Source organism: Helianthus annuus, chromosome 16, assembly GCF_002127325.2.
Source record: "Helianthus annuus cultivar XRQ/B chromosome 16, HanXRQr2.0-SUNRISE, whole genome shotgun sequence".
Lineage (NCBI taxonomy): Eukaryota > Viridiplantae > Streptophyta > Magnoliopsida > Asterales > Asteraceae > Helianthus > Helianthus annuus.
This window is the reverse complement of record NC_035448.2, coordinates 133,977,308-133,999,126: the sequence shown is the minus strand read 5'-3', so window position 1 is coordinate 133,999,126 and position 21,819 is coordinate 133,977,308. Positions and strand designations below refer to the sequence as shown.

Sequence of the window (21,819 nt, the reverse complement as noted above, 5' to 3'; positions counted from 1 at the left end):
TTTAGTCACATCTGTTTACTATAACTGTGGCTAAAAAATATTTCTTGACACTAAAAAACAACTTTGTAATTTTATATGTGACTATTGTCTAACCTTTAGTCACACATAAAATTTTGTAATTTTAAGTGTGACTATTGTTTAACCTTTGGTCACACATTTTTTTTTCACATGACATATGTTATTATTCCGTCACACAAAAGTAATAAAGTGATGATAGCGTGGCTAATGTTTATGTAAAGCTACATGAAGTTTTGTGGTTTTAAGTGTGGCAATGGCTAATATTTGGTCACTTATAATTTACTTTCTCATGACATTTGCTATCATTTCGTCACATAAAGTAAGGATAATGTGGATAATGATTATGTAAAGCCACATAAAACTTTATGATTTTATGTGTGGCTATCATCTAACCTTTGGCCACACAAATTCATTTTGTGCATTACAGATGCTATCATTCTGTCACATAAAAAAATCAAAATAAGGATGGTGTAGCTAAAAGTTATGTAAAGCCACATGAAATTTTTTTTCTCTCTAAGTGTGGCTATTGTGTAATCTTTAGTCACACATAATATTTTTTACCCATGGCTTTTGCTAATATTTCGTCACACCAAAATAAACACAATGGCGATGGTGTGACTAATGATCAAGTAAAGCCACATGAAATTTTGTAATTTTATATGTGACAAGTGTCTAACCTTTGGTCACACATAATCTTTTTTACCCATAACAATTGCTAACATTTCGTCACGGAAAAATAAACAAAGTGACGATGATGTGACTAGTAATTATGTAAAGCCACATGAAAATTTGTAATTTTACTATGTGACTATTGTTTAATCTTTGGTCACACATAATTTGTTTTTAAATAACGTTTACTATGATTTTGTGACACAAAAAGATAAAATGACAATGGTGTGGCTAATGTTTATGTAAAGCCACAGGAACTTTTGTGCTTTTAAGTGTGGCTTATGGCTAACCTTTAGCCACACATGTATATCCAAATAATAAAAAAACAATAATAAACATGAGAAAACCTAAAACCAAATAATATTAAAATTAATAAACCAAAATCTGTTCACGATAATACCAAAAACTAAACTTCTAATCAAAAACTGTCTACAAATGTTGCAAAAGGAAATGATTGTAAACATAAAATAAGTACTAGTTTAAAGTGTTTTTCTTGTTCTTCTTGCTCCCTGTTTTTTGATGCCATCTAGCGTTGTAAAACATATCTTTTGCTTTTTAGCGACTTAAGTTGTAGAGTTTTGTGTTTGAATGCTTGATAGATTTGGTATCTGAAGCAAAAAACATGAAAACAAATATCAATAGCTAGAGTAATTAATCATATATTAATAAAGAACAAACCTTTTGGCTAGTTTTGACAAGGTATTTTGGCCAAGCAACAAAAGTATTTAGTGCATCCCCAACTGTTTTGACCTCACATGATTCTACCGGTAAAAATGCTGCTTCTTTTACAACTTTATCAATAGAAACTCTATAGCAATTATCTTGTAGTGGAACTCCATGAATGCTTTGTTTTCCCGTTGACAAATGAATTGTACCATAAGCCACACAGTTGTTCATATTTATAATATATAGAGTACACTTGATCTACAAAAAAAATATTTTATATTAACATCTTAAGGTTAAAATCAATATAAATATGTATTTCGTAACACATACCTCTAGGACATTTGTTGAATGTGTATTATGTATATTTTCTTGTGATTCCAACTGCGATGATGTCCCAAGAAGTGAAGTCTCTTGCGTAGACAAAACATCTTTTTTTCTAGTTTTCACGTTTTCCTAAAAACATTGAATTAATTAAGTTATAAAAAATCAACAATCACACATAAAAACTATAAAAAATACGAAATTGTCAAACACTTACCGTTATCATTTCTTTTTGCACCATTTTAGAAGTCTTAGCATGAGAAGTGACTTCTGTTTGCACTACTTTACTTGATATGTTAGATGTGGTAACATTAGTATTGTCCTTTGATCCAGTACTATTGTTCATAGATTTTACCTACAATTCAAATAAATGTGTTATGAAATATCAATAATTACATGGGAAATTATAAAAAAAATAATGAAATTATCATACTTACCGTTGGTGCCATTTCTTTTTGCACTATTTTAGATGCGGTAGCATTGGCCTTATGCTTTGATCCGTCATGTTTATCCAAAGAATTTACCTACAAAATGTAACAAGGAAGCAATACAGATAATACGATTCGATAAAACAGGGAAAATTTCTAAAATTGTAATGCACATGGTAAATTTATATAAATAGGTTGCTATTTATGGTAGCTAACAATGGTTAACATTTGAAAACTATTAAGGTATTAATTTGCTAATAAAATAAGTCACTTACTTGTGTTTGTGACATTTTGTCTGCAGATAATGAACATATTTGTAAAGTTTGTCCTTGTGCAGCCAGATGAGCTAAAACTTGATTAAGGGTGTTATTTGTTTCTGCCATCTGCATCGAAAGGGTCTTAATTTGTTCATCTTTTTTCCCACGCTCAAGTCTCTCATTATGTAGTTGAAACTCCAGTTGTGCAATTCGTTCTTTTGATGATCCTTTTGTTCGAGGACTCTGCCAATATCTACTAGAAGTCACTCCATAACCAACACCTTTTAAATACCCACCTTTTTCTTTGCCAAATACTAATGTGAGTGCATCCGTGCCCGGATCAAGGTTCACGGATCCATCTTTAATTTGCGTTTCAGTGTCAATCTATAGAAATTGTTAACAAATAAACATGTATTATAGTAATTAAAAATAAACCAAAAAAGTTTAAAGTTGAACTTACTATTTTATTAGCTATGTCTTTTACATCAACATTCTTGTATTCTCCGTTTTTGTTTTCCCTTGCTTTCCTCCACATTAAAGCACGAGAGGGGATCTCATCAAAGTTCGTTATTTTGTACCTTGTAATATATACAACAAAAATAACGGACACACACATCAGACATACAAACAAAAAATCATTATAAGCACAAAAAAAAAACTTTAATTGAAGAAATGAAGTTACCAGTTTGTCTCTTAGATAAGCATACCCTCCTCGTCCCAAGTGATGATCATAAACGTATTTTGATCGTGCTGTTTTTCTCTTATTTGACACATCCTTACAACAAAATTTTGTAATTATTTCATTAGAGTTTAAAATTATATTTAAAATAAAATAATGATGAACATTAGAATAAAAGATTAAAACCTTAAACTCGTCTGATTGTGTATATGTTACAAACTTGTCCCAGTCTGTTTGCTCCACCATTGAACGATACCTCTTAGGAATTCGTGCAAGTTTCTTTGGTTTACCTAAGTTAGGTACTATGTATCCCGCATACACTTTTCTTCTAAAATTTCGAAGCAGGTCACCAAGCCGAGTCATTACAAAATGCCTACGACATGCATCAATGTCATAAAAACGCTGCAATATATAATACAAGTTGTATGTTAGTCACATGAAAATGTAAAAATACATTTATAATTAAGAGAAAAGAATTAACCGTTATTTCCTCCCACAATTTATCCTTTACTTCTGTTGGCACTGTTTTCCACGCTAAAAACCTAAATCTGACATATTCTCTTACTTGGTCTCCCAAAAAACTAGAAAATTCTGATCTATATTCCCCAGAAAACTTCTCCAATTCATCAAATGTAACTTTGTGTTTTTTTCCACCCGAGTTTGTAAATGCTGTGACAACTCGAGTTTCTGACTTTCACTTTCGCATTAAATGCGCGTTGACTTTGACTGTTTAGTGGACTTGAAATTGTACGCGTTGTGTTTTAATGAAACGTATTGTCGTTTTGCCTATATGTGATTACTTGCTGTGGTAGAAAATAATATTAGAATTATTATTATTAAAACACTTAGTCTAGATCACGAAACATAACATACAGTTCGAAGGATCTCGAAACATATCCTTCGATTCGAAGGATCAACTTTCGGTTCGAAGGATCTCGAAACATATCCTTCGACCAAGGACTCTATCCTTCGACATCTTTCGGCCCAGTCTTTCTAATGGGCTTGGCCCATTCCTGTGATACGTTTATATGCGTGAATGCATGTAAACCGATAGTTACTTCCAAAAACCCTAGTTTCCTTGTGTGTGTGTGACGGCATAGCAGACCCATTCCCTGTTCGAAGGATTTCATTCCGTCATCCAGATTTTCGGTTAGTGTTTAATTGTATTGTTTTGATTGATTAAATGATTTCATGTTCAATGTTACGAATTGGTTTGTTAATCGGCTAGTTAATCAGGTCAGGGTGATCGACCGGATAGGAATTGATGTTTGTTAAATGGGTGATTGATAATACGATTTGATGATAACATGTTGATTTAGCCTTGTTGATCGGCCGGATATGCCTGATAACCGGCCGGACTTGCTTGTTAATCGATAGAATGTTGTTAGAACCGGACATTATTTGCACGATGATCGGATAATATACGAATTGAATTGTCATGGTTGTTAAGATGTTTATGTTAATCAGGTTTATAATCGGCCGAATATTGTAATCGGACATGTTTATGTAATCGGCACCTATGTGTAAATCGGATAGTTTGAATGATTTTGTTATTCAGATTAGGGTTCTTGATAAACATGGGAATCATGCTTGTTTGATCTTGTTGATGTTAGCTGATTTGTGAAATTTGTGTTAATTGATAATCACGGTTAAACTTGGAAACTTTGAGTAAACGTAACTGATTTTGACCGAAAGATACTAGTTGTTCGAAACATAGTTGTGACCGAAGGATAGCTTTGACCGAACCATAGTAGTGTTGACCGAAGGATAGCATTGACCGAAAGATGACACTGGTTCGAAACATAACATTCGGTCCGAAGGATAACTGTGATAACTGTGTGTCGAAAGATCACTAATGTACCGAAAGATAAGGGTGGATCGAAAGATATATGGTTATGAACATACTTTGAATGATGGGATATATGCTTGATTTATTTGGCATGCTATGCTTGGTGATGAATGTTAACATTTGTATTCGTGTACACTAGCTGATGATTTAATGTGAAATAATACGTGTTGTGCCGATATGCAAACTGACTGTTATGTGAACATTAAATTGCATGCGTATCATTGTGAACATGAACTGATTTGTTATACGTGCATACACTAGGACTTGATTAATTACTTGTGAGTGCATAACCTAACATACCGAGCAAACCAAGGTGAGTTCACACTCCTACTAAGGCATGGGATTCCCGGGTCGTGGGAATGGGTTAAAGGTTTCAATTGACTTATAACGTACAAACGCTTTTCCTAGACTATCACCTATCATGGTCCTCGGATGTCAGGACTGTTCCGTAGGTTGGGATAAAACCTACGTGGTTCCGTAGGTTGGGATAACACCTACGTGGTTCCGTAGGTTGGGATAACACCTACGTGGTTCCGTAGGTTGGATAACACCTACGTGGTCATATGCCATTACTGCCTCGGATGTCAGGCACGCACGTAAAACCTACGTGTACGCATTACTTACTTCTTCCGTAGGTTGGGATAACACCTACGTGGTCATATACTAATTACTATCCTCGATACAAAGGATACGTACGTGAAACCCACGTACACCCTATACACGCTACTGTTCTCGGACGAAGAACAGGGATGATACGAATAGTCTAGTGGTCACATAACATGGGAAGCCCCCACTTGTATAACTTACTATTGGCCCTGTAGAGCCACCCGTTACTTACTATTACGCATTTACTTACTGTGAACTCGCTCAACTAGTTTGTTGATCATTCTGTTACATGCCTTGCAGATCGTTAGGTACTTGGAGCTTGCACTGGAGAAGCGGGTCGTTGTGGGCAAGGATCGTGGTCTCTACGTTGAACTATTATGACATTTAAAACTATTAACTATTGTTGGTTTATTTACTATGCTTCCGCTACACTTTGAAATTATGGTTATGTTTTGAACACCTATCGTATTGAATGGGTGGTTTACATTTATTTTACTTAATATTAATTACATGTTCAATATGATTGGTGGCTTGATCCTGGTCAGTCACGCTCCCAAGCGGTGATACCCCGCGTGTGGATTTTGGGGGTGTGACAGATTGGTATCAGAGCCATTGGTTATAGAGAACTTGGTTTTAATATGGAAAAACGTTTTTATTAAAACCAGACTATAACCAGAACAGTGCTCTCAACGATCCACAACGACGCTTCGCTCCACGTGCAAGACTCGACATACTAGGTAATAAGGTTTATGTTTATTACCTGCTTGCTAGAATTTGCATAGAACTTTGCTCGTAGTATGCTTACATTACTTTGCTCACAACTTGTCATTGCATGAGAATACTTATGTGCTTACACTCTTCTGTCATCGCACTATTCGCGAACCTTTCTCACTTATGTTGCCTTTGATGTGAAGATCAATGGCCGCACGAATTACCATGACTCAAGCCCAGCTAGAGGCTCTCGTTGCTGCGGCAGTTGCAGCCGCCCAAGCAGGTAGTATACCCTGCAGTATAGACACTAGGATCTTTAGATCCTACATTAATTCTCGTACTTAACTTTGCCCTATTCGTACACAATAGGTCAACCCGCTCAGCAACAACCTGGGTGCACCTTCAAGAATTTCATGGATTGTCGTCCTAGCTCGTTCAGTGGCACGGAGGGAGCAGTTGGACTCCTCCACTGGTTTGAAAAGCTCGAGTCGGTTTTCGAAATGTGTGAATGCCCTGAGGCTCGCAGGGTGAAGTTCGCCACTGGCACACTTGAAGGGATTGCGCTCACTTGGTGGAACGCACAAGTGCAGATCTTAGGGTTGGCAGCTGCTAACGCCACACCCTGGAATGACTTCAAAGAACTGATCAAGAGGGAATACTGCACTAGAGAAGACATTCACAAGTTGGAGGACGAGTTGTATAACTTGAAAATGGTTGGTTCGGAAATCGAAGCTTACACCAAGAGATCAAATGAGTTGGCTGTGTTATGTCCAACTATGGTGGACCCTCCATACAAGCGTATTGAGTTGTATCTCAAAGGTTTGGCACCAGAAATACAGAGCCACGTTACCTCGGCTAACCTCAACAACATCCAGGAAATCCAGCGTCTCGCTCATCGCATCACCGATCAGGCAGTGGAACAGAATAAACTGCCTAAGCGTGTCAGTGCTACTGCTACCGCTACTGCTTCTACTACACTTGCTACTCCCAGTGAAAGTAAGAGAAAATGGGATGGGGATTCTAGCAAGGGGTCAGCTTCAGTACAGTCACAAGCTCAGCAACGAAAGACAGACAGTTACCAGAGTCCCAGTCAGCACTCCTCAGGCAGCCACAGACAGGGAGGGTATCGAGGAAACCTTCCAAAGTGTAACACCTGCAACAAACATCACAGTGGCCAGTGTAATAAGGTTCGTTGTCAAAGATGCCTCAAGATGGGTCATGAGGCCAAAGATTGTAGGAGCGCTCGACCTGCGAACCAGAACCAGCAGCAGCTACCAGCACAGCAGAATCAGCAACAGGGCAACAAGGGGTGCTATAATTGTGGTGCTGAAGGTCACATCAAGAGACACTGCCCTCGGCTAAACAGGAACCAGAACAACAACAACAATCAGGGCAATGGGAACAATAACAACAATAACGGGGGAAACAACAACAACAACGGCAATGAAGCTCGTGGTCGTGCTTTTGTGTTGGGTCGAGGAGACGCAGTGAATGATCCCAATGTGGTTATGGGTAAGTTTCTTCTCGACGATATTTATGTTACTGTCTTATTTGATTCGGGTGCTGATACAAGCTATATGTCATTGAAAATGAGTAAATTATTAAAACGTACACCAACACCCCTAGACACCAAACACGTCGTAGAACTAGCCAATGGTAAAAGTGTGGAAGCCGCACAGGTAGTCAAGGGTTGTAGTATTGTTCTAGCGGGTCAGACTTTCTCGATTGATCTCATACCCATAGTTTTGGGTAGTTTCGACGTCGTCATCGGTATGGATTGGTTATCCCAACATCACGCGGAGATCTTATGCAAAGAAAAAGTTATTCGTATTCCTCGCTCCAGTCAAGAACCTCTCGAAGTACAAGGTGACAAGAGTGGTGCTGTGGTTGGCATCATCTCATTCTTAAAGGCGCAGAAATGTTTACGAAAGGGACATACTGCCATTCTGGCACTTGTCACTGACGCATCAGCAAAGGAAAAGAAGCTGGAGGATATACCAGTTGTGCGTGATTTTCCTCAAGTGTTTCCTGAAGATTTACCTGGTTTACCTCCTCACCGTCAAGTCGAGTTTCAGGTTGAGTTAGCTCCTGGAGCAGCACCAATAGCCCGCGCACCGTATCGTTTAGCTCCAACCGAACTGGAAGAACTGTCGAAGCAGCTACAAGAGCTCTTGGAAAAGGGCTTTATTCGTCCAAGCTCTTCGCCTTGGGGAGCTCCAGTGTTATTTGTGAAGAAGAAAGACGGTACGTTCAGGATGTGCATCGACTACCGCGAACTCAATAAGGTGACGGTGAAGAACCGTTATCCTCTTCCGCGCATAGATGACCTATTCGACCAGTTGCAAGGGTCGTGTTACTATTCCAAGATTGATTTAAGGTCAGGGTATCATCAGCTGAGAGTCCGGGATGAGGACGTCTCCAAAACCGCTTTCAGAACTCGCTACGGTCATTACGAGTTTCTTGTCATGCCATTCGGGCTTACAAACGCGCCTGCAGTCTTCATGGATCTTATGAACAGGGTGTGCAAACCTTATCTTGATAAGTTTGTTATCGTTTTCATCGACGACATTTTGATTTACTCCAAGAGTCAGGAGGAGCACGAGCAGCACTTACGTCTTATCTTGGAACTTCTTCGAAAAGAGCAACTGTACGCAAAGTTTTCAAAATGCGACTTCTGGCTTCGTGAAGTCCACTTCTTAGGCCATGTGGTGAACAAGGATGGGATTCATGTCGATCCATCCAAGGTTGATTCGATCAGAAACTGGCCAGCACCACGTACACCGACAGAAATACGCCAATTCTTGGGTTTGGCGGGTTACTACAGGCGATTTATTAAAGACTTCTCAAAGATCGCGCAACCACTTACTATGCTAACACAGAAAGGTGTCGTTTACAGATGGGGTAATACGCAAGAGACCGCTTTTCAGTACTTAAAGGATAGGCTTTGCAGCGCACCTATTCTCTCATTGCCAGAGGGCACGGATGACTTCGTGGTTTATTGTGACGCATCGATACAGGGGCTTGGTTGTGTATTGATGCAGCGGGATAAAGTTATTGCCTACGCTTCGCGACAACTCAAGGTTCATGAACGGAACTACACGACGCACGATTTAGAGCTGGGAGCTGTTGTTTTCGCGCTTAAGATATGGCGACACTACCTGTACGGTACCAAGTGCACGATTTACACCGATCACAGGAGTCTCGAGCATATTCTTAAGCAAAAGGATTTGAATATGCGTCAACGGAGATGGGTTGAACTTCTAAACGACTATGAATGCGCCATCAAGTATCATCCAGGCAAGGCCAATGTTGTGGCTGATGCCCTCAGTCGGAAAGACACTCTACCTAAGCGCGTGCGAGCGCTACAGCTTACTATTCAGTCCAGTCTTCCTGCACAGATACGAGCTGCTCAGTTAGAAGCACTGAAACCCGAAAACGTCAAAGCTGAAGCCTTACGCGGCTCAAGGCAACGCATGGAACAAAAGGAAGACGGCGCCTACTATGTAACGGGGCGTATTTGGGTCCCACTTTATGGCGGTTTACGCGAACTTGTAATGGATGAAGCTCACAAGTCTCGCTATTCGGTACATCCAGGGTCAGATAAAATGTACCACGACCTCAGTACTACTTATTGGTGGCCTAGTATGAAGGCCCACATCGCCACCTACGTTGGAAAATGCTTAACCTGTGCGAGAGTCAAGGTTGAATATCAGAAACCAGCAGGCTTACTTCAACAGCCCAGGATACCACAGTGGAAATGGGAAGAAATTTCCATGGATTTCGTTACGGGCTTACCTAGATCCCAGCGTGGGAATGACACTATTTGGGTGATCGTTGATCGACTCACAAAGTCTGCTCACTTCTTGGCTATCAAAGAAACGGATAAGTTTTCTACCCTAGCAGACATCTACTTGAAAGAAGTTGTTTCGAGGCACGGAGTGCCCACTTCCATTATTTCGGATCGCGATGCACGATTCACGTCAGAGCTTTGGCAAGCGATGCACAAATCCTTCGGCTCACGTTTAGACATGAGCACAGCATATCATCCTCAGACGGATGGGCAGTCTGAGCGAACTATCCAAACACTAGAAGACATGCTTCGAGCGTGTGTCCTCGATTTCGGCAACGGCTGGGAAAAGCACCTCCCTTTAGTGGAGTTTTCATACAATAACAGTTACCACACCAGCATTCAAGCCGCTCCATTCGAGGCATTGTACGGACGTAAATGCCGGTCACCTCTCTGTTGGGCAGAGGTGGGGGATAGTCAAATTACGGGTCCAGAGATTGTAGTGGACGCCACAGAAAAGATAGCACAGATACGACAACGCATGGCGGCAGCACGCGACCGTCAGAAAGCCTATGCGGACAAGCGTAGAAAGCCATTGGAATTTGAGGTCGGGGACCGGGTTTTATTGAAAGTTTCACCCTGGAAGGGTGTGGTTCGATTTGGTAAACGAGGCAAACTGAATCCGCGGTACGTCGGACCATTCGAAATCTTAGAAAAGATTGGCAAAGTAGCCTACAGATTAAACCTACCAGCTGAACTCGGTGCAGTTCACAATGTATTTCACGTGTCGAATCTGAAGAAATGCCTATCAGATGAGACCCTTATAGTTCCTTTTAAGGAACTCACTATCGACGAGCGGTTGCAGTTCGTCGAGGAACTAGTTGAAATCACGGACCGGGATGTTAAGGTCCTCAAACACAAGAGAATCCCTCTTGTTCGAGTTCGTTGGAACTCCCAGCGTGGCCCAGAGTATACCTGGGAACGCGAAGACCAGATGAAAGAAAAGTACCCCCAGCTATTCGAAACCAATGCATCCACTTCTGAGGCTGAAGCTACTACTACTGAATTTCGGGACGAAATTCCAAATCAACGGGGGGATGATGTGACACCCCAGGAAAACCAGTGAACGATGTAACTTACCTAGCTTCCTCAGTGAGTGCGTACCAAATTTCGGGACGAAATTTCTTTTAAGTTGGGGATAATGTGACAACTCGAGTTTCTGACTTTCACTTTCGCATTAAATGCGCGTTGACTTTGACTGTTTAGTGGACTTGAAATTGTACGCGTTGTGTTTTAATGAAACGTATTGTCGTTTTGCCTATATGTGATTACTTGCTGTGGTAGAAAATAATATTAGAATTATTATTATTAAAACACTTAGTCTAGATCACGAAACATGACATACAGTTCGAAGGATCTCGAAACATATCCTTCGATTCGAAGGATCAACTTTCGGTTCGAAGGATCTCGAAACATATCCTTCGACCAAGGACTCTATCCTTCAACATCTTTCGGCCCAGTCTTTCTAATGGGCTTGGCCCATTCCTGTGATACGTTTATATGCGTGAATGCATGTAAACCGATAGTTACTTCCAAAAACCCTAGTTTCCTTGTGTGTGTGTGACGGCATAGCAGACCCATTCCCTGTTCGAAGGATTTCATTCCGTCATCCAGATTTTCGGTTAGTGTTTAATTGTATTGTTTTGATTGATTAAATGATTTCATGTTCAATGTTACGAATTGGTTTGTTAATCGGCTAGTTAATCAGGTCAGGGTGATCGACCGGATAGGAATTGATGTTTGTTAAATGGGTGATTGATAATACGATTTGATGATAACATGTTGATTTAGCCTTGTTGATCGGCCGGATATGCCTGATAACCGGCCGGACTTGCTTGTTAATCGATAGAATGTTGTTAGAACCGGACATTATTTGCACGATGATCGGATAATATACGAATTGAATTGTCATGGTTGTTAAGATGTTTATGTTAATCAGGTTTATAATCGGCCGAATATTGTAATCGGACATGTTTATGTAATCGGCACCTATGTGTAAATCGGATAGTTTGAATGATTTTGTTATTCAGATTAGGGTTCTTGATAAACATGGGAATCATGCTTGTTTGATCTTGTTGATGTTAGCTGATTTGTGAAATTTGTGTTAATTGATAATCACGGTTAAACTTGGAAACTTTGAGTAAACGTAACTGATTTTGACCGAAAGATACTAGTTGTTCGAAACATAGTTGTGACCGAAGGATAGCTTTGACCGAACCATAGTAGTGTTGACCGAAGGATAGCATTGACCGAAAGATGACACTGGTTCGAAACATAACATTCGGTCCGAAGGATAACTGTGATAACTGTGTGTCGAAAGATCACTAATGTACCGAAAGATAAGGGTGGATCGAAAGATATATGGTTATGAACATACTTTGAATGATGGGATATATGCTTGATTTATTTGGCATGCTATGCTTGGTGATGAATGTTAACATTTGTATTCGTGTACACTAGCTGATGATTTAATGTGAAATAATACGTGTTGTGCCGATATGCAAACTGACTGTTATGTGAACATTAAATTGCATGCGTATCATTGTGAACATGAACTGATTTGTTATACGTGCATACACTAGGACTTGATTAATTACTTGTGAGTGCATAACCTAACATACCGAGCAAACCAAGGTGAGTTCACACTCCTACTAAGGCATGGGATTCCCGGGTCGTGGGAATGGGTTAAAGGTTTCAATTGACTTATAACGTACAAACGCTTTTCCTAGACTATCACCTATCATGGTCCTCGGATGTCAGGACTGTTCCGTAGGTTGGGATAAAACCTACGTGGTTCCGTAGGTTGGGATAACACCTACGTGGTTCCGTAGGTTGGGATAACACCTACGTGGTTCCGTAGGTTGGATAACACCTACGTGGTCATATGCCATTACTGCCTCGGATGTCAGGCACGCACGTAAAACCTACGTGTACGCATTACTTACTTCTTCCGTAGGTTGGGATAACACCTACGTGGTCATATACTAATTACTATCCTCGATACAAAGGATACGTACGTGAAACCCACGTACACCCTATACACGCTACTGTTCTCGGACGAAGAACAGGGATGATACGAATAGTCTAGTGGTCACATAACATGGGAAGCCCCCACTTGTATAACTTACTATTGGCCCTGTAGAGCCACCCGTTACTTACTATTACGCATTTACTTACTGTGAACTCGCTCAACTAGTTTGTTGATCATTCTGTTACATGCCTTGCAGATCGTTAGGTACTTGGAGCTTGCACTGGAGAAGCGGGTCGTTGTGGGCAAGGATCGTGGTCTCTACGTTGAACTATTATGACATTTAAAACTATTAACTATTGTTGGTTTATTTACTATGCTTCCGCTACACTTTGAAATTATGGTTATGTTTTGAACACCTATCGTATTGAATGGGTGGTTTACATTTATTTTACTTAATATTAATTACATGTTCAATATGATTGGTGGCTTGATCCTGGTCAGTCACGCTCCCAAGCGGTGATACCCCGCGTGTGGATTTTGGGGGTGTGACAAATGCTGTTCGCATTTTTGGTAACCTGGTCAACCCCCTCTTCGGTGTTTTTGTTTTGTGTGCTGTCAAATCCATATCCGAGAAATCGCTTTCAGATTCACCTGTCAAATCACTATCCGAGAAATCGCTTTCTTCTTCAACTTCCATGATTTCTTCTTCAACTTCCATGATGCTAGAAATGAGTTTGACAAAAGTTGTTATTATATACAATAAAGAGAATGAATAAATTTTCCAGAAATGAGTTTGACTCGTTCTGACCTGAACCTGTTCCGACCCGATGGGATAGTTTCAGGTACAAACACATCCCTCACTTTCAATAAACTCTTTTCATATTCAAGTTTTTTTAGAATGTTTATTACTGGTTTTCTTTATAGAGGTTTGGTTATTAGGAAATTTTTTTAAAGGTTGGAGGGATTGTTGTTGGTTTGAAGATGACATTAGTAGTTTTTATCTCAAAAGACAACTCACGGTACTTTGGCCTTATTAACTGCAGTTTGTTAATTTGGTATCATGTCCAAAGATCTAAGCCCAGCTCACAAGGAAGCAGCTTTTGCACTCGTTGCGCTTATGGAAATCCCGATACAATATACGACAGTCAATGAACTTGGCTTTGCCTTTTATTACTGGGATACGACACAAGTTGCGTAATATATAAAATAGTAAAAAAGAAAAAAAATACTTAAAATAAAAAAGAAAAAAAAAATACTTACAGTCGAATAAACCTAAACCGATCAAACGGAAACAAAAAACCAAAACCAAACAAAAAAAAACTGAAAATATTGAAACCGCAACGAAACTGAAAAAACAGACCAAACCGAAACAAAAAAAAACAGGTCTGCATGTTAGTTTAACTGTTGTTGCACAAAAATCAGGTCATGTAGTCTGCATCTTAGTTTAACTGATATATAGACATGTATTTATTTAAGCTGGTTAATACAATAACATAACTATTCAGATTCAACTGTCATTATAAAACGTGATATTCAGATTCAACTATCATTAACTAATGGAGTAACGGGTCAAAATGGGTCAAGGAGCCAAAGTCTATAATCTATATATAATGCATAAACCTCATAAAACATGATATTCATATTCAACTGTCATTATAAAACATGAGTTTCCGCACGGGACGGGTTTCGAATCAAACCGTTTCGATCTGAACCGTTTCGACGTGAACTGTTTCGATCCGTACCATTTCGAATCAAACCGCTTCAACCCGAACCGTTTCAATCCGAACCGCTTCGGCCCGAACCGTTTCGACCCGAACCGCTTCGGCCCGAACTGTTTCGACCCAAACTGGTGGTTATGGGTGCCGGGGTGATGGACAAACGAGCATTATGAATCACTACAAATCTGAAACTAACTACAAATTTTCACCTAATTATCTAACTATAACTAAAATTGACAAAAATCGATCATAACGAATCACTACAAATCAACAATCAAACACATGAACTTCAGGACGAATGTCATAGTTTTCACGAATCTGTGGAGTTTTATCAACAAAGTTTAAATCTTGAATCATTTTAAGTTTATTGTATCCACAAAAAAAAAGAACTTGCAGATTACTGCTTACAGGGTCTGAATAAACAACCACAAAACGCTTTTTGAATAAATGCAAAGAAAATAGGGTTCTTGCACTTACCTTAATCAGAGGAGAGATTAGATGGATTCAAAGGAGATGCTTCGTGTCTGATTTCTTTCTCTCTTTATCGTAATGCCAAAACAAGAAGCTTGTTAAACAAAAACAGAAGAGGGGTATTAGTACGAGATCTGGGTATGAATTTTGGGAGGGGAATCCATTTAGGGTTAAAGGAAAATAGGGGGAAAACTAAAAATGAACATGTTTTAGGTTGGATACACAAGAGAAAGAGAGGGAAATTAGAATTTTTTGGGAAGTGGTGGGAAACGAAAATTAAAATTATATTTTTAGATATGATATTATTATATGCAATTATGTTTTTTAAGTAAATTTTAATTTTAATATATTAAATTCAGAAAAAAAATTAAAAAAATCGGGTTAAACGAGTCATGTTCGGGTTCATATGTATGATACGATTTTTGGGTCGTGTCCGAAATTCAATAATGATCATACTAATTTAGTCCCTATTGGTCAATTTTCCTATGGTTCATGTTGTTTATCGGGTCGTGTCCGAAATTCATACCCATACTTAGGGGTGCAAACGAGTCGAGCCGAGCCCGAGCTCGATTGACTTATAAGAGCTCGAGCTCGGGCTCGATAAACAAACGAGCTTTGTTTTGAGGCTCAAGCTCGACTCGGGCTCGATAAGGCTCGGCTCGTTTCATTAGGCCTAATTGACCTTTATTAAGCTCAACTAACTATCATTGAAGCTAACTCACAATCATCAGACCTAGTTGACTTTCATTGGACCTAATTGACCATCATTGAGCTAAAAAACTGCAATTAACCATCATTTGGCCTAAATGACCATCATTGGGTCTATTTGATCACCACTGGGCTTAGTTGGCCATCACTGAGCCTTAACAACTCTAACTGACCTTCATTGAACCGAGTTTACCATCGTTGGGTCTAATTGACCGTCATTGGGCCTAATTGACAATCATTGAGCTCAACAACCCTAACTGACCATCGTTGGGTCTAATTGACCGTCATTGGGCGTAATTGGTCATCATTGAGCTTAACAACCCTAAATAGCCTTCGTTAGCCCTAATTGATCTTTATTAAGCTCAACTAACTAAAATTGAAGCTAACTGACAATCATCAGACCTAGTTGACTTTCATTGGACCTAATTGACCATCATTGAGCTAAAAAACTGCAATTAACCATCATTTGGCCTAAATGACCATCATTGGGTCTATTTGATCACCACTGGGCTTAGTTGGCCATCACTGAGCCTTAACAACTCTAACTGACCTTCATTGAACCTAGTTTACCATCGTTAGGTCTAATTGACCGTCATTGGGCCTAATTGACAATCATTGAGCTCAACAACCCTAACTGACCATCGTTGGGTCTAATTGACCGTCATTGGGCGTAATTGGTCATCATTGAGCTTAACAACCCTAAATAGCCTTCGTTAGCCCTAACTGACCTTTATTAAGCTCAACTAACTATCCTTGAAGCTAACTGACAATCATTAGACCTAGTTGACTTTCATTGGGCCTAATGGGCCGTCATTGAGCTTAAAAACCGTAATTAACCATCATTTGGCCTAAATGAGCATCGTTGGGTCTATTTGATCACCACTGGGCTTAATTGGCCATCACTGATGTAACCATCTTGGTTTTCACACATGTTTTTGTTTTGACTTGCATTGTAACAATTACCGTATTTGGAATGAAACTTATTTGATCCTACTTGATTTGTGCTCATAGATTCTTATACCGATACAAACACGTGAAACAATTGCAAATTTGTTGAGTTTTTATGCTATTAAACACGGTTACATAAACTATAAGGGTTTATTGTGACTACTTGTGAAATTACTAGTTGAGGGACCTATTTGACATTCTTTGAAACCTACTTGAAATCTATTACTTTTTAATTTCAAGGACTGAAACCGTAATTATTTGAAAGTACAAGTCCAGGGACTAAATTGTAATTTTTGAAACTTAATTTATAAAAGAAATAAATATATATAAATTGTTTTAAAAAGTCTAGGGTTCATATGGTCATCATTGAAACTATTTTAACTGAATGGTCTAACGGGGTTAACTTTCATATAAAGATTTTAAACATTAACTCAGTTAGGATATTTAACTGAACAGTACAAGGACCATTTGTGTCAACTTCTGAAACATCAGGGACCAATTATGTACATTTTATGAAAGTATAGGGACTGTTTATGCAACTTTTAGAAACAATAGGGACTACTTTTGTAAAAACTGAAACTTCAGGGACCAAAGTTGTAAATATTTCAAAAATCTGTCAAAAAGGGGGTTCTTCTTTAAAGAACCGGCCCTTTGCAAGGATCAAACTCGTGACCTATCGTTTAGAACCGCAACGCCTTAACCAGTTTATCCTCCTACTAGGAGCTGTTAGGATATAAGATTTAAATTCATTTATACACTTTTTATGCAACTTTTAGAAAAACAGGGACTACTAGAACCGCAACATTTAGAACCGCAACGCCTTAACCAGTTTATCCTCCGACTAGAACCGCAACGTTTAGAACCGCAACGCCTTAACAGTACGGGTCGAAACTGTATGGGTTGAAACGGTACGCGTCGAAACAGTACGCGTCGAAACGGTACGGGTCGAAATGGTACGCGTCGATCCCTTATCGCTGTTTTCGATCAAACAAACCTTGAACAAAAAATCAGCGAAACGGATCTGTCGAACAGATTCTGCGGAAAAGTGTCGATTCTGCAAGTGTAAATGCAGTGTAAAGGACTGGATTCTGCGCAAAACGACAAATTTCGGCGACTGAAGGTTCTGTTCAGCAGTTGATGTTTCTGATTCGTGTGAAATGTCACAGATTTGCGCAGACTATCAAAGATTTATCCGTGCCTTCGTTTCAAAAACAATCAGTGTGAATCATGTCTATGCAGATCTGTGAATAACGTGACTTGTCAAACCATGCGAATAAGCAATCAGATTTAGAGGGGACTGAGAAAGCAATGAAAATTTGGGGGAAATGAATCTTGGTATAAGGAGGGAAATGAAAATTTGGATTACTTGTCAGGAGGGAAATGATTTTTTGGTAAATGAATGGGATGTGAGCATAAACAACAAATAGTTAGGTGAAAATAAACCGAGCTAGTTATAAACTATTTAAGTTTGGTTTGAAAAAAAAATCAAAATTAGTTGATTATAACGAGCTCGAGCCTAAAAACAAGCACGTTTAGGAAATGTGCCCAAGCTCGCTATTTATATAAATTTCAACTAATATGTTGACACAACAAGTACGAATTAAGAATTTATATGTGGGGACATGCACATCATTAATTTCTATCATGTTTCATTTCATATCAAAATTGATACGATAATATTATATTTGACTTTTTGTAAAGTCAACAACCTAGAAATTGATACTAGCCACTGAATTTATGCAAACATATTGTGCAGATCAAGACACTGGTAAACCTTGAATGCACATTCTTGACTTTTAAAGTCAACTAGACTATTGTACACCTTTTTAATGGATTAAGATCTTAGCTTTGTGATGAAATACCAATGAATCCAACAAGTTCAATAATAATCACTCTATAGTTAACAATAACTATGCTTCTGAAGGTCACTAAAAGTCAAACTTTGATCAACATTCAAGTGTAAATTTGATAAACCAGATGAAAAAAAACATTTGCAGACTTTTGAGTTAGGCAAATGTACATTTTTAGCAGTTTATAAATTTTCACTATAAATGTAAAAAAATTAACATCAGGATGTTGCAAAACTTAATGACCAATGTTTCATAATTACAAATCAAGGATAAAACAATAACTAATATATATTATATATGCACACCGCAAGCGGGGAATATCGTAAAATAAACATGAAAATGGAAGTACCGGAGGGCTAATAAGTGTAAGTTTTCCAGTTATTCTGGCGAATAGCACAGATAACCAGCCATAAATCTCCATCACTAACATAGGAATGTTAAACCGAGGTGTTTTTGTGTTGGTGATAGCAACTGCTATATCGAAAACTTGTCATAGATAGTTTTATCTTAGAGTAAACAATTGATAATAATACATCTATAACAAGACACACAATAAATAGGCAAGAAACACATTATTCCATAACTCAAAGTCAAATACTATTATCTTGTTGTTTAAGATGCAGAGATTAAAAGCCTCATGCCACTATTACAGTGATCAGATAAACTGCAAATGAAGCTGTTAGAACCCTTCACAAGGGTAATTTGGTCATTTCCACTTGTGTACACCTTTGCATCGTATGGGGATACATCCCATCCACAATAGCCTCCCTCGTCCAAAGCCACCACATTATGTGATCCTTTTGCGTACTTAAACACTGTTACAATCATATAATAACAATTCAAGTAATTAAATACGCACTTCTTTAATAAGATCAACACATATTATTATTATATCGAAAGTGGTGATAGGATACCAAGGACTTCGCCTGCGTTGAAATTCTTGCCTTTTTCCCAGCCATTGACGTTAAACGTCCAGCCATTGTCATCGCCGACAACATAAGTAGCTGCCTGAGCTACCTCGCATACCACTACTAGACAAATTTCGGCGACTGAAGGTTCTGTTCAGACTCAAAACAATTCAAACAGAACTGATCCGTAACAGTACGGGTCAAAACGGTATGGGTCGAAAAGGTACGGGTCGAAACGGTACGCGTCGAAACGGTACGTGTCTCTTGCCACCGCTGCCGTAACAAGAAAAAAAAAGATAATTTGAACAAAAACTTATTTGAGCTCGAGCTCGGCTCGACTCGGCTCGGGCTATTTTAAGAACAACCTCAAACGAGCTAAAAGCTCGGCTCGAGCATGCTTCATTATCGCTTGAACGAGCCAAAGCTCGGCTCGAGCTCGACTCGCCAAAGTATTGGGCCACTTTATAAAACACATATTTAATGAAATGATTGGGGTCCTGGGACCCCGACCCACATTATGTGGGTGCAGCCGCCCCTGCTGATAGGTAGCAAGTTTTACCTCCTGAAATCGCCATATAGGCATGGACGGGACTGTGTAAATGTTGGTATGATATTAGTCACTATTGATAAAAAATAATGTAAATTAATAGATCTCAACAAAAACTCACAGTGTTAACTGCGAAAGGCCTAGTAGCAATGTAGTTTGACTGTGAGTGAACAAGAAATAATCCTCTAGCAAAAGATCCAACCTACAAATAAATATTTCAGGAATTTATTAAAAAATATCAAATTTATAAAGAAAAAAATATCAGAAAACCAGAACAGATGGGCTGAGAATACCAGGTTTCATGAGGCTGCAAAGGTCAACACAAACTCTATCACTCATTCCAGTCATTTCGACACCAGTAATAATAGCTTTGGTCACTCATTCCAGTTGTTCGTTGCAGCTCCGGTTCTAAACGAATCAGCAACGTCTTGCACCAGGCTGCAAAAACAATATATTAACTTTGGATCTGTAATCCATTTGAATAAAAAAGACGTGTTAGCTATAATAGTGCATACCTATATGCATTGCTAAGCCCCCAGCCCAAAGACCAACACAAACGCACAACAAAAGTTGCCAGCAAACAAATTTGTGATTTTAAATATGAAAAAATGCAACTTGCAACAAACGCTTGAGGGAATTTACAAAATTTAATCAATATGTTATCCTAAAGGCAATGGCCATATACATCTTTCTTGTCTAACTGTATTCAATCAACTTCTCACAAGCAGATATTCATATCATCAACTCTTTTCCATTAATCAAACAACATTAATGTTTACTAAACAAGATGAGAAGTGAAAATCTTCCAATTCTATAATATAATCACATACAACTGTAATCACTGAATCACTAAACAAACCAAATCAACTTCAGTTTTAAAACCAATGTCAAATAACATCCATGGAAATTAATTCAGAAAACTAACAATTTATACGCTTTCATAAAGAGAACCCATTTTAACCACATGATAATTCAATGTGTTTGAATTCCCCCAATATGAAACCCTAGACGAGAGTTCACCTTTTCCGGTCGTAATATGAGGAGGGATCATAGGAAATTCCAATCCCCGTGGCCTGCAATTAGAACCAAGCCTCAAATCTGCTTCACTTGAACTCAAATCTGCAGATCTAAAACTCTCCTAATTGAACAATTCAGAAATTAACCTAGATCATCTCCGGTACGGAGGGAACAGAAAATTACACATGCACGTTTAAGAACTAACGTTAATCTCATAGATAAAAGGGATTCACAAAGTCGATCTTCTCAAATTGAAACCAAGAACAGATATGGTAAGAGGTGGGAACCCTTACGAGATGATTAAAAGTTTAGATATATAAGTGTGGCTATTGTATATTATTTGGTCACACAATTTTTTTTGTTCGTGGCTTTTGCTATTATTCTGTAACACAAAACAAAATTAAAGTGTCAATGGTGAGGCTAATGGCTATGTACAGTCACATTAAAATTTCTTATCTAACCTTTTTGATCACATATATTTTATATGACATTTACTATTATTTCGTCACACAAAAATAAACAAAGTAACGATGGTGTGATGAATGTTTATATAAAGCCACATAAAATCTTGTAATTTTAAGTGTGACTATTGTCTAACCTTCGGTCACACAAAATAGTATATGTGGCCCT

At 38.6% G+C, this 21,819-nt stretch overlaps 2 protein-coding genes across 5 annotated transcripts; both read right to left on the bottom strand.

The window, feature by feature from the left end:
• Positions 1-1,084: 1,084 nt before the first annotated feature.
• Positions 1,085-3,549, bottom strand: LOC110916909. The gene is made up of 9 exons (XM_035985174.1): positions 3,225-3,549; positions 3,042-3,134; positions 2,820-2,937; positions 2,378-2,743; positions 2,112-2,198; positions 1,892-2,029; positions 1,684-1,806; positions 1,366-1,611; positions 1,085-1,295 (listed from the first exon to the last, which is right to left on the bottom strand). Exons 3-9 carry the CDS (start codon positions 2,892-2,894, stop codon positions 1,251-1,253), a joined length of 1,080 nt encoding a protein of 359 aa, XP_035841067.1. The 5' UTR covers positions 2,895-2,937; positions 3,042-3,134; positions 3,225-3,549; the 3' UTR covers positions 1,085-1,250.
• Positions 3,550-18,987: 15,438 nt separating this feature from the next.
• LOC110916785 (basic blue protein-like) lies at positions 18,988-21,542 on the bottom strand. 4 transcript variants are annotated; one of them, XM_022161448.2, is made up of 5 exons: positions 21,193-21,542; positions 20,294-20,610; positions 20,185-20,216; positions 19,632-19,775; positions 18,988-19,532 (listed from the first exon to the last, which is right to left on the bottom strand). In XM_022161448.2, exons 3-5 carry the CDS (start codon positions 20,198-20,200, stop codon positions 19,330-19,332), a joined length of 363 nt encoding a protein of 120 aa, XP_022017140.1. In that variant the 5' UTR covers positions 20,201-20,216; positions 20,294-20,610; positions 21,193-21,542; the 3' UTR covers positions 18,988-19,329. The 4 variants fall into 4 exon arrangements, 2 of the variants coding, with proteins under 2 accessions (XP_022017140.1, XP_035841066.1); XM_035985173.1 differs by having other exon boundaries at positions 20,185-20,374; positions 20,466-20,610; XR_002579998.2 differs by lacking the exon at positions 18,988-19,532 and having other exon boundaries at positions 19,638-20,216; positions 20,294-20,374; positions 20,466-20,610; positions 21,193-21,538.
• Between the last annotated feature and the right edge of the window lie 277 nt (positions 21,543-21,819).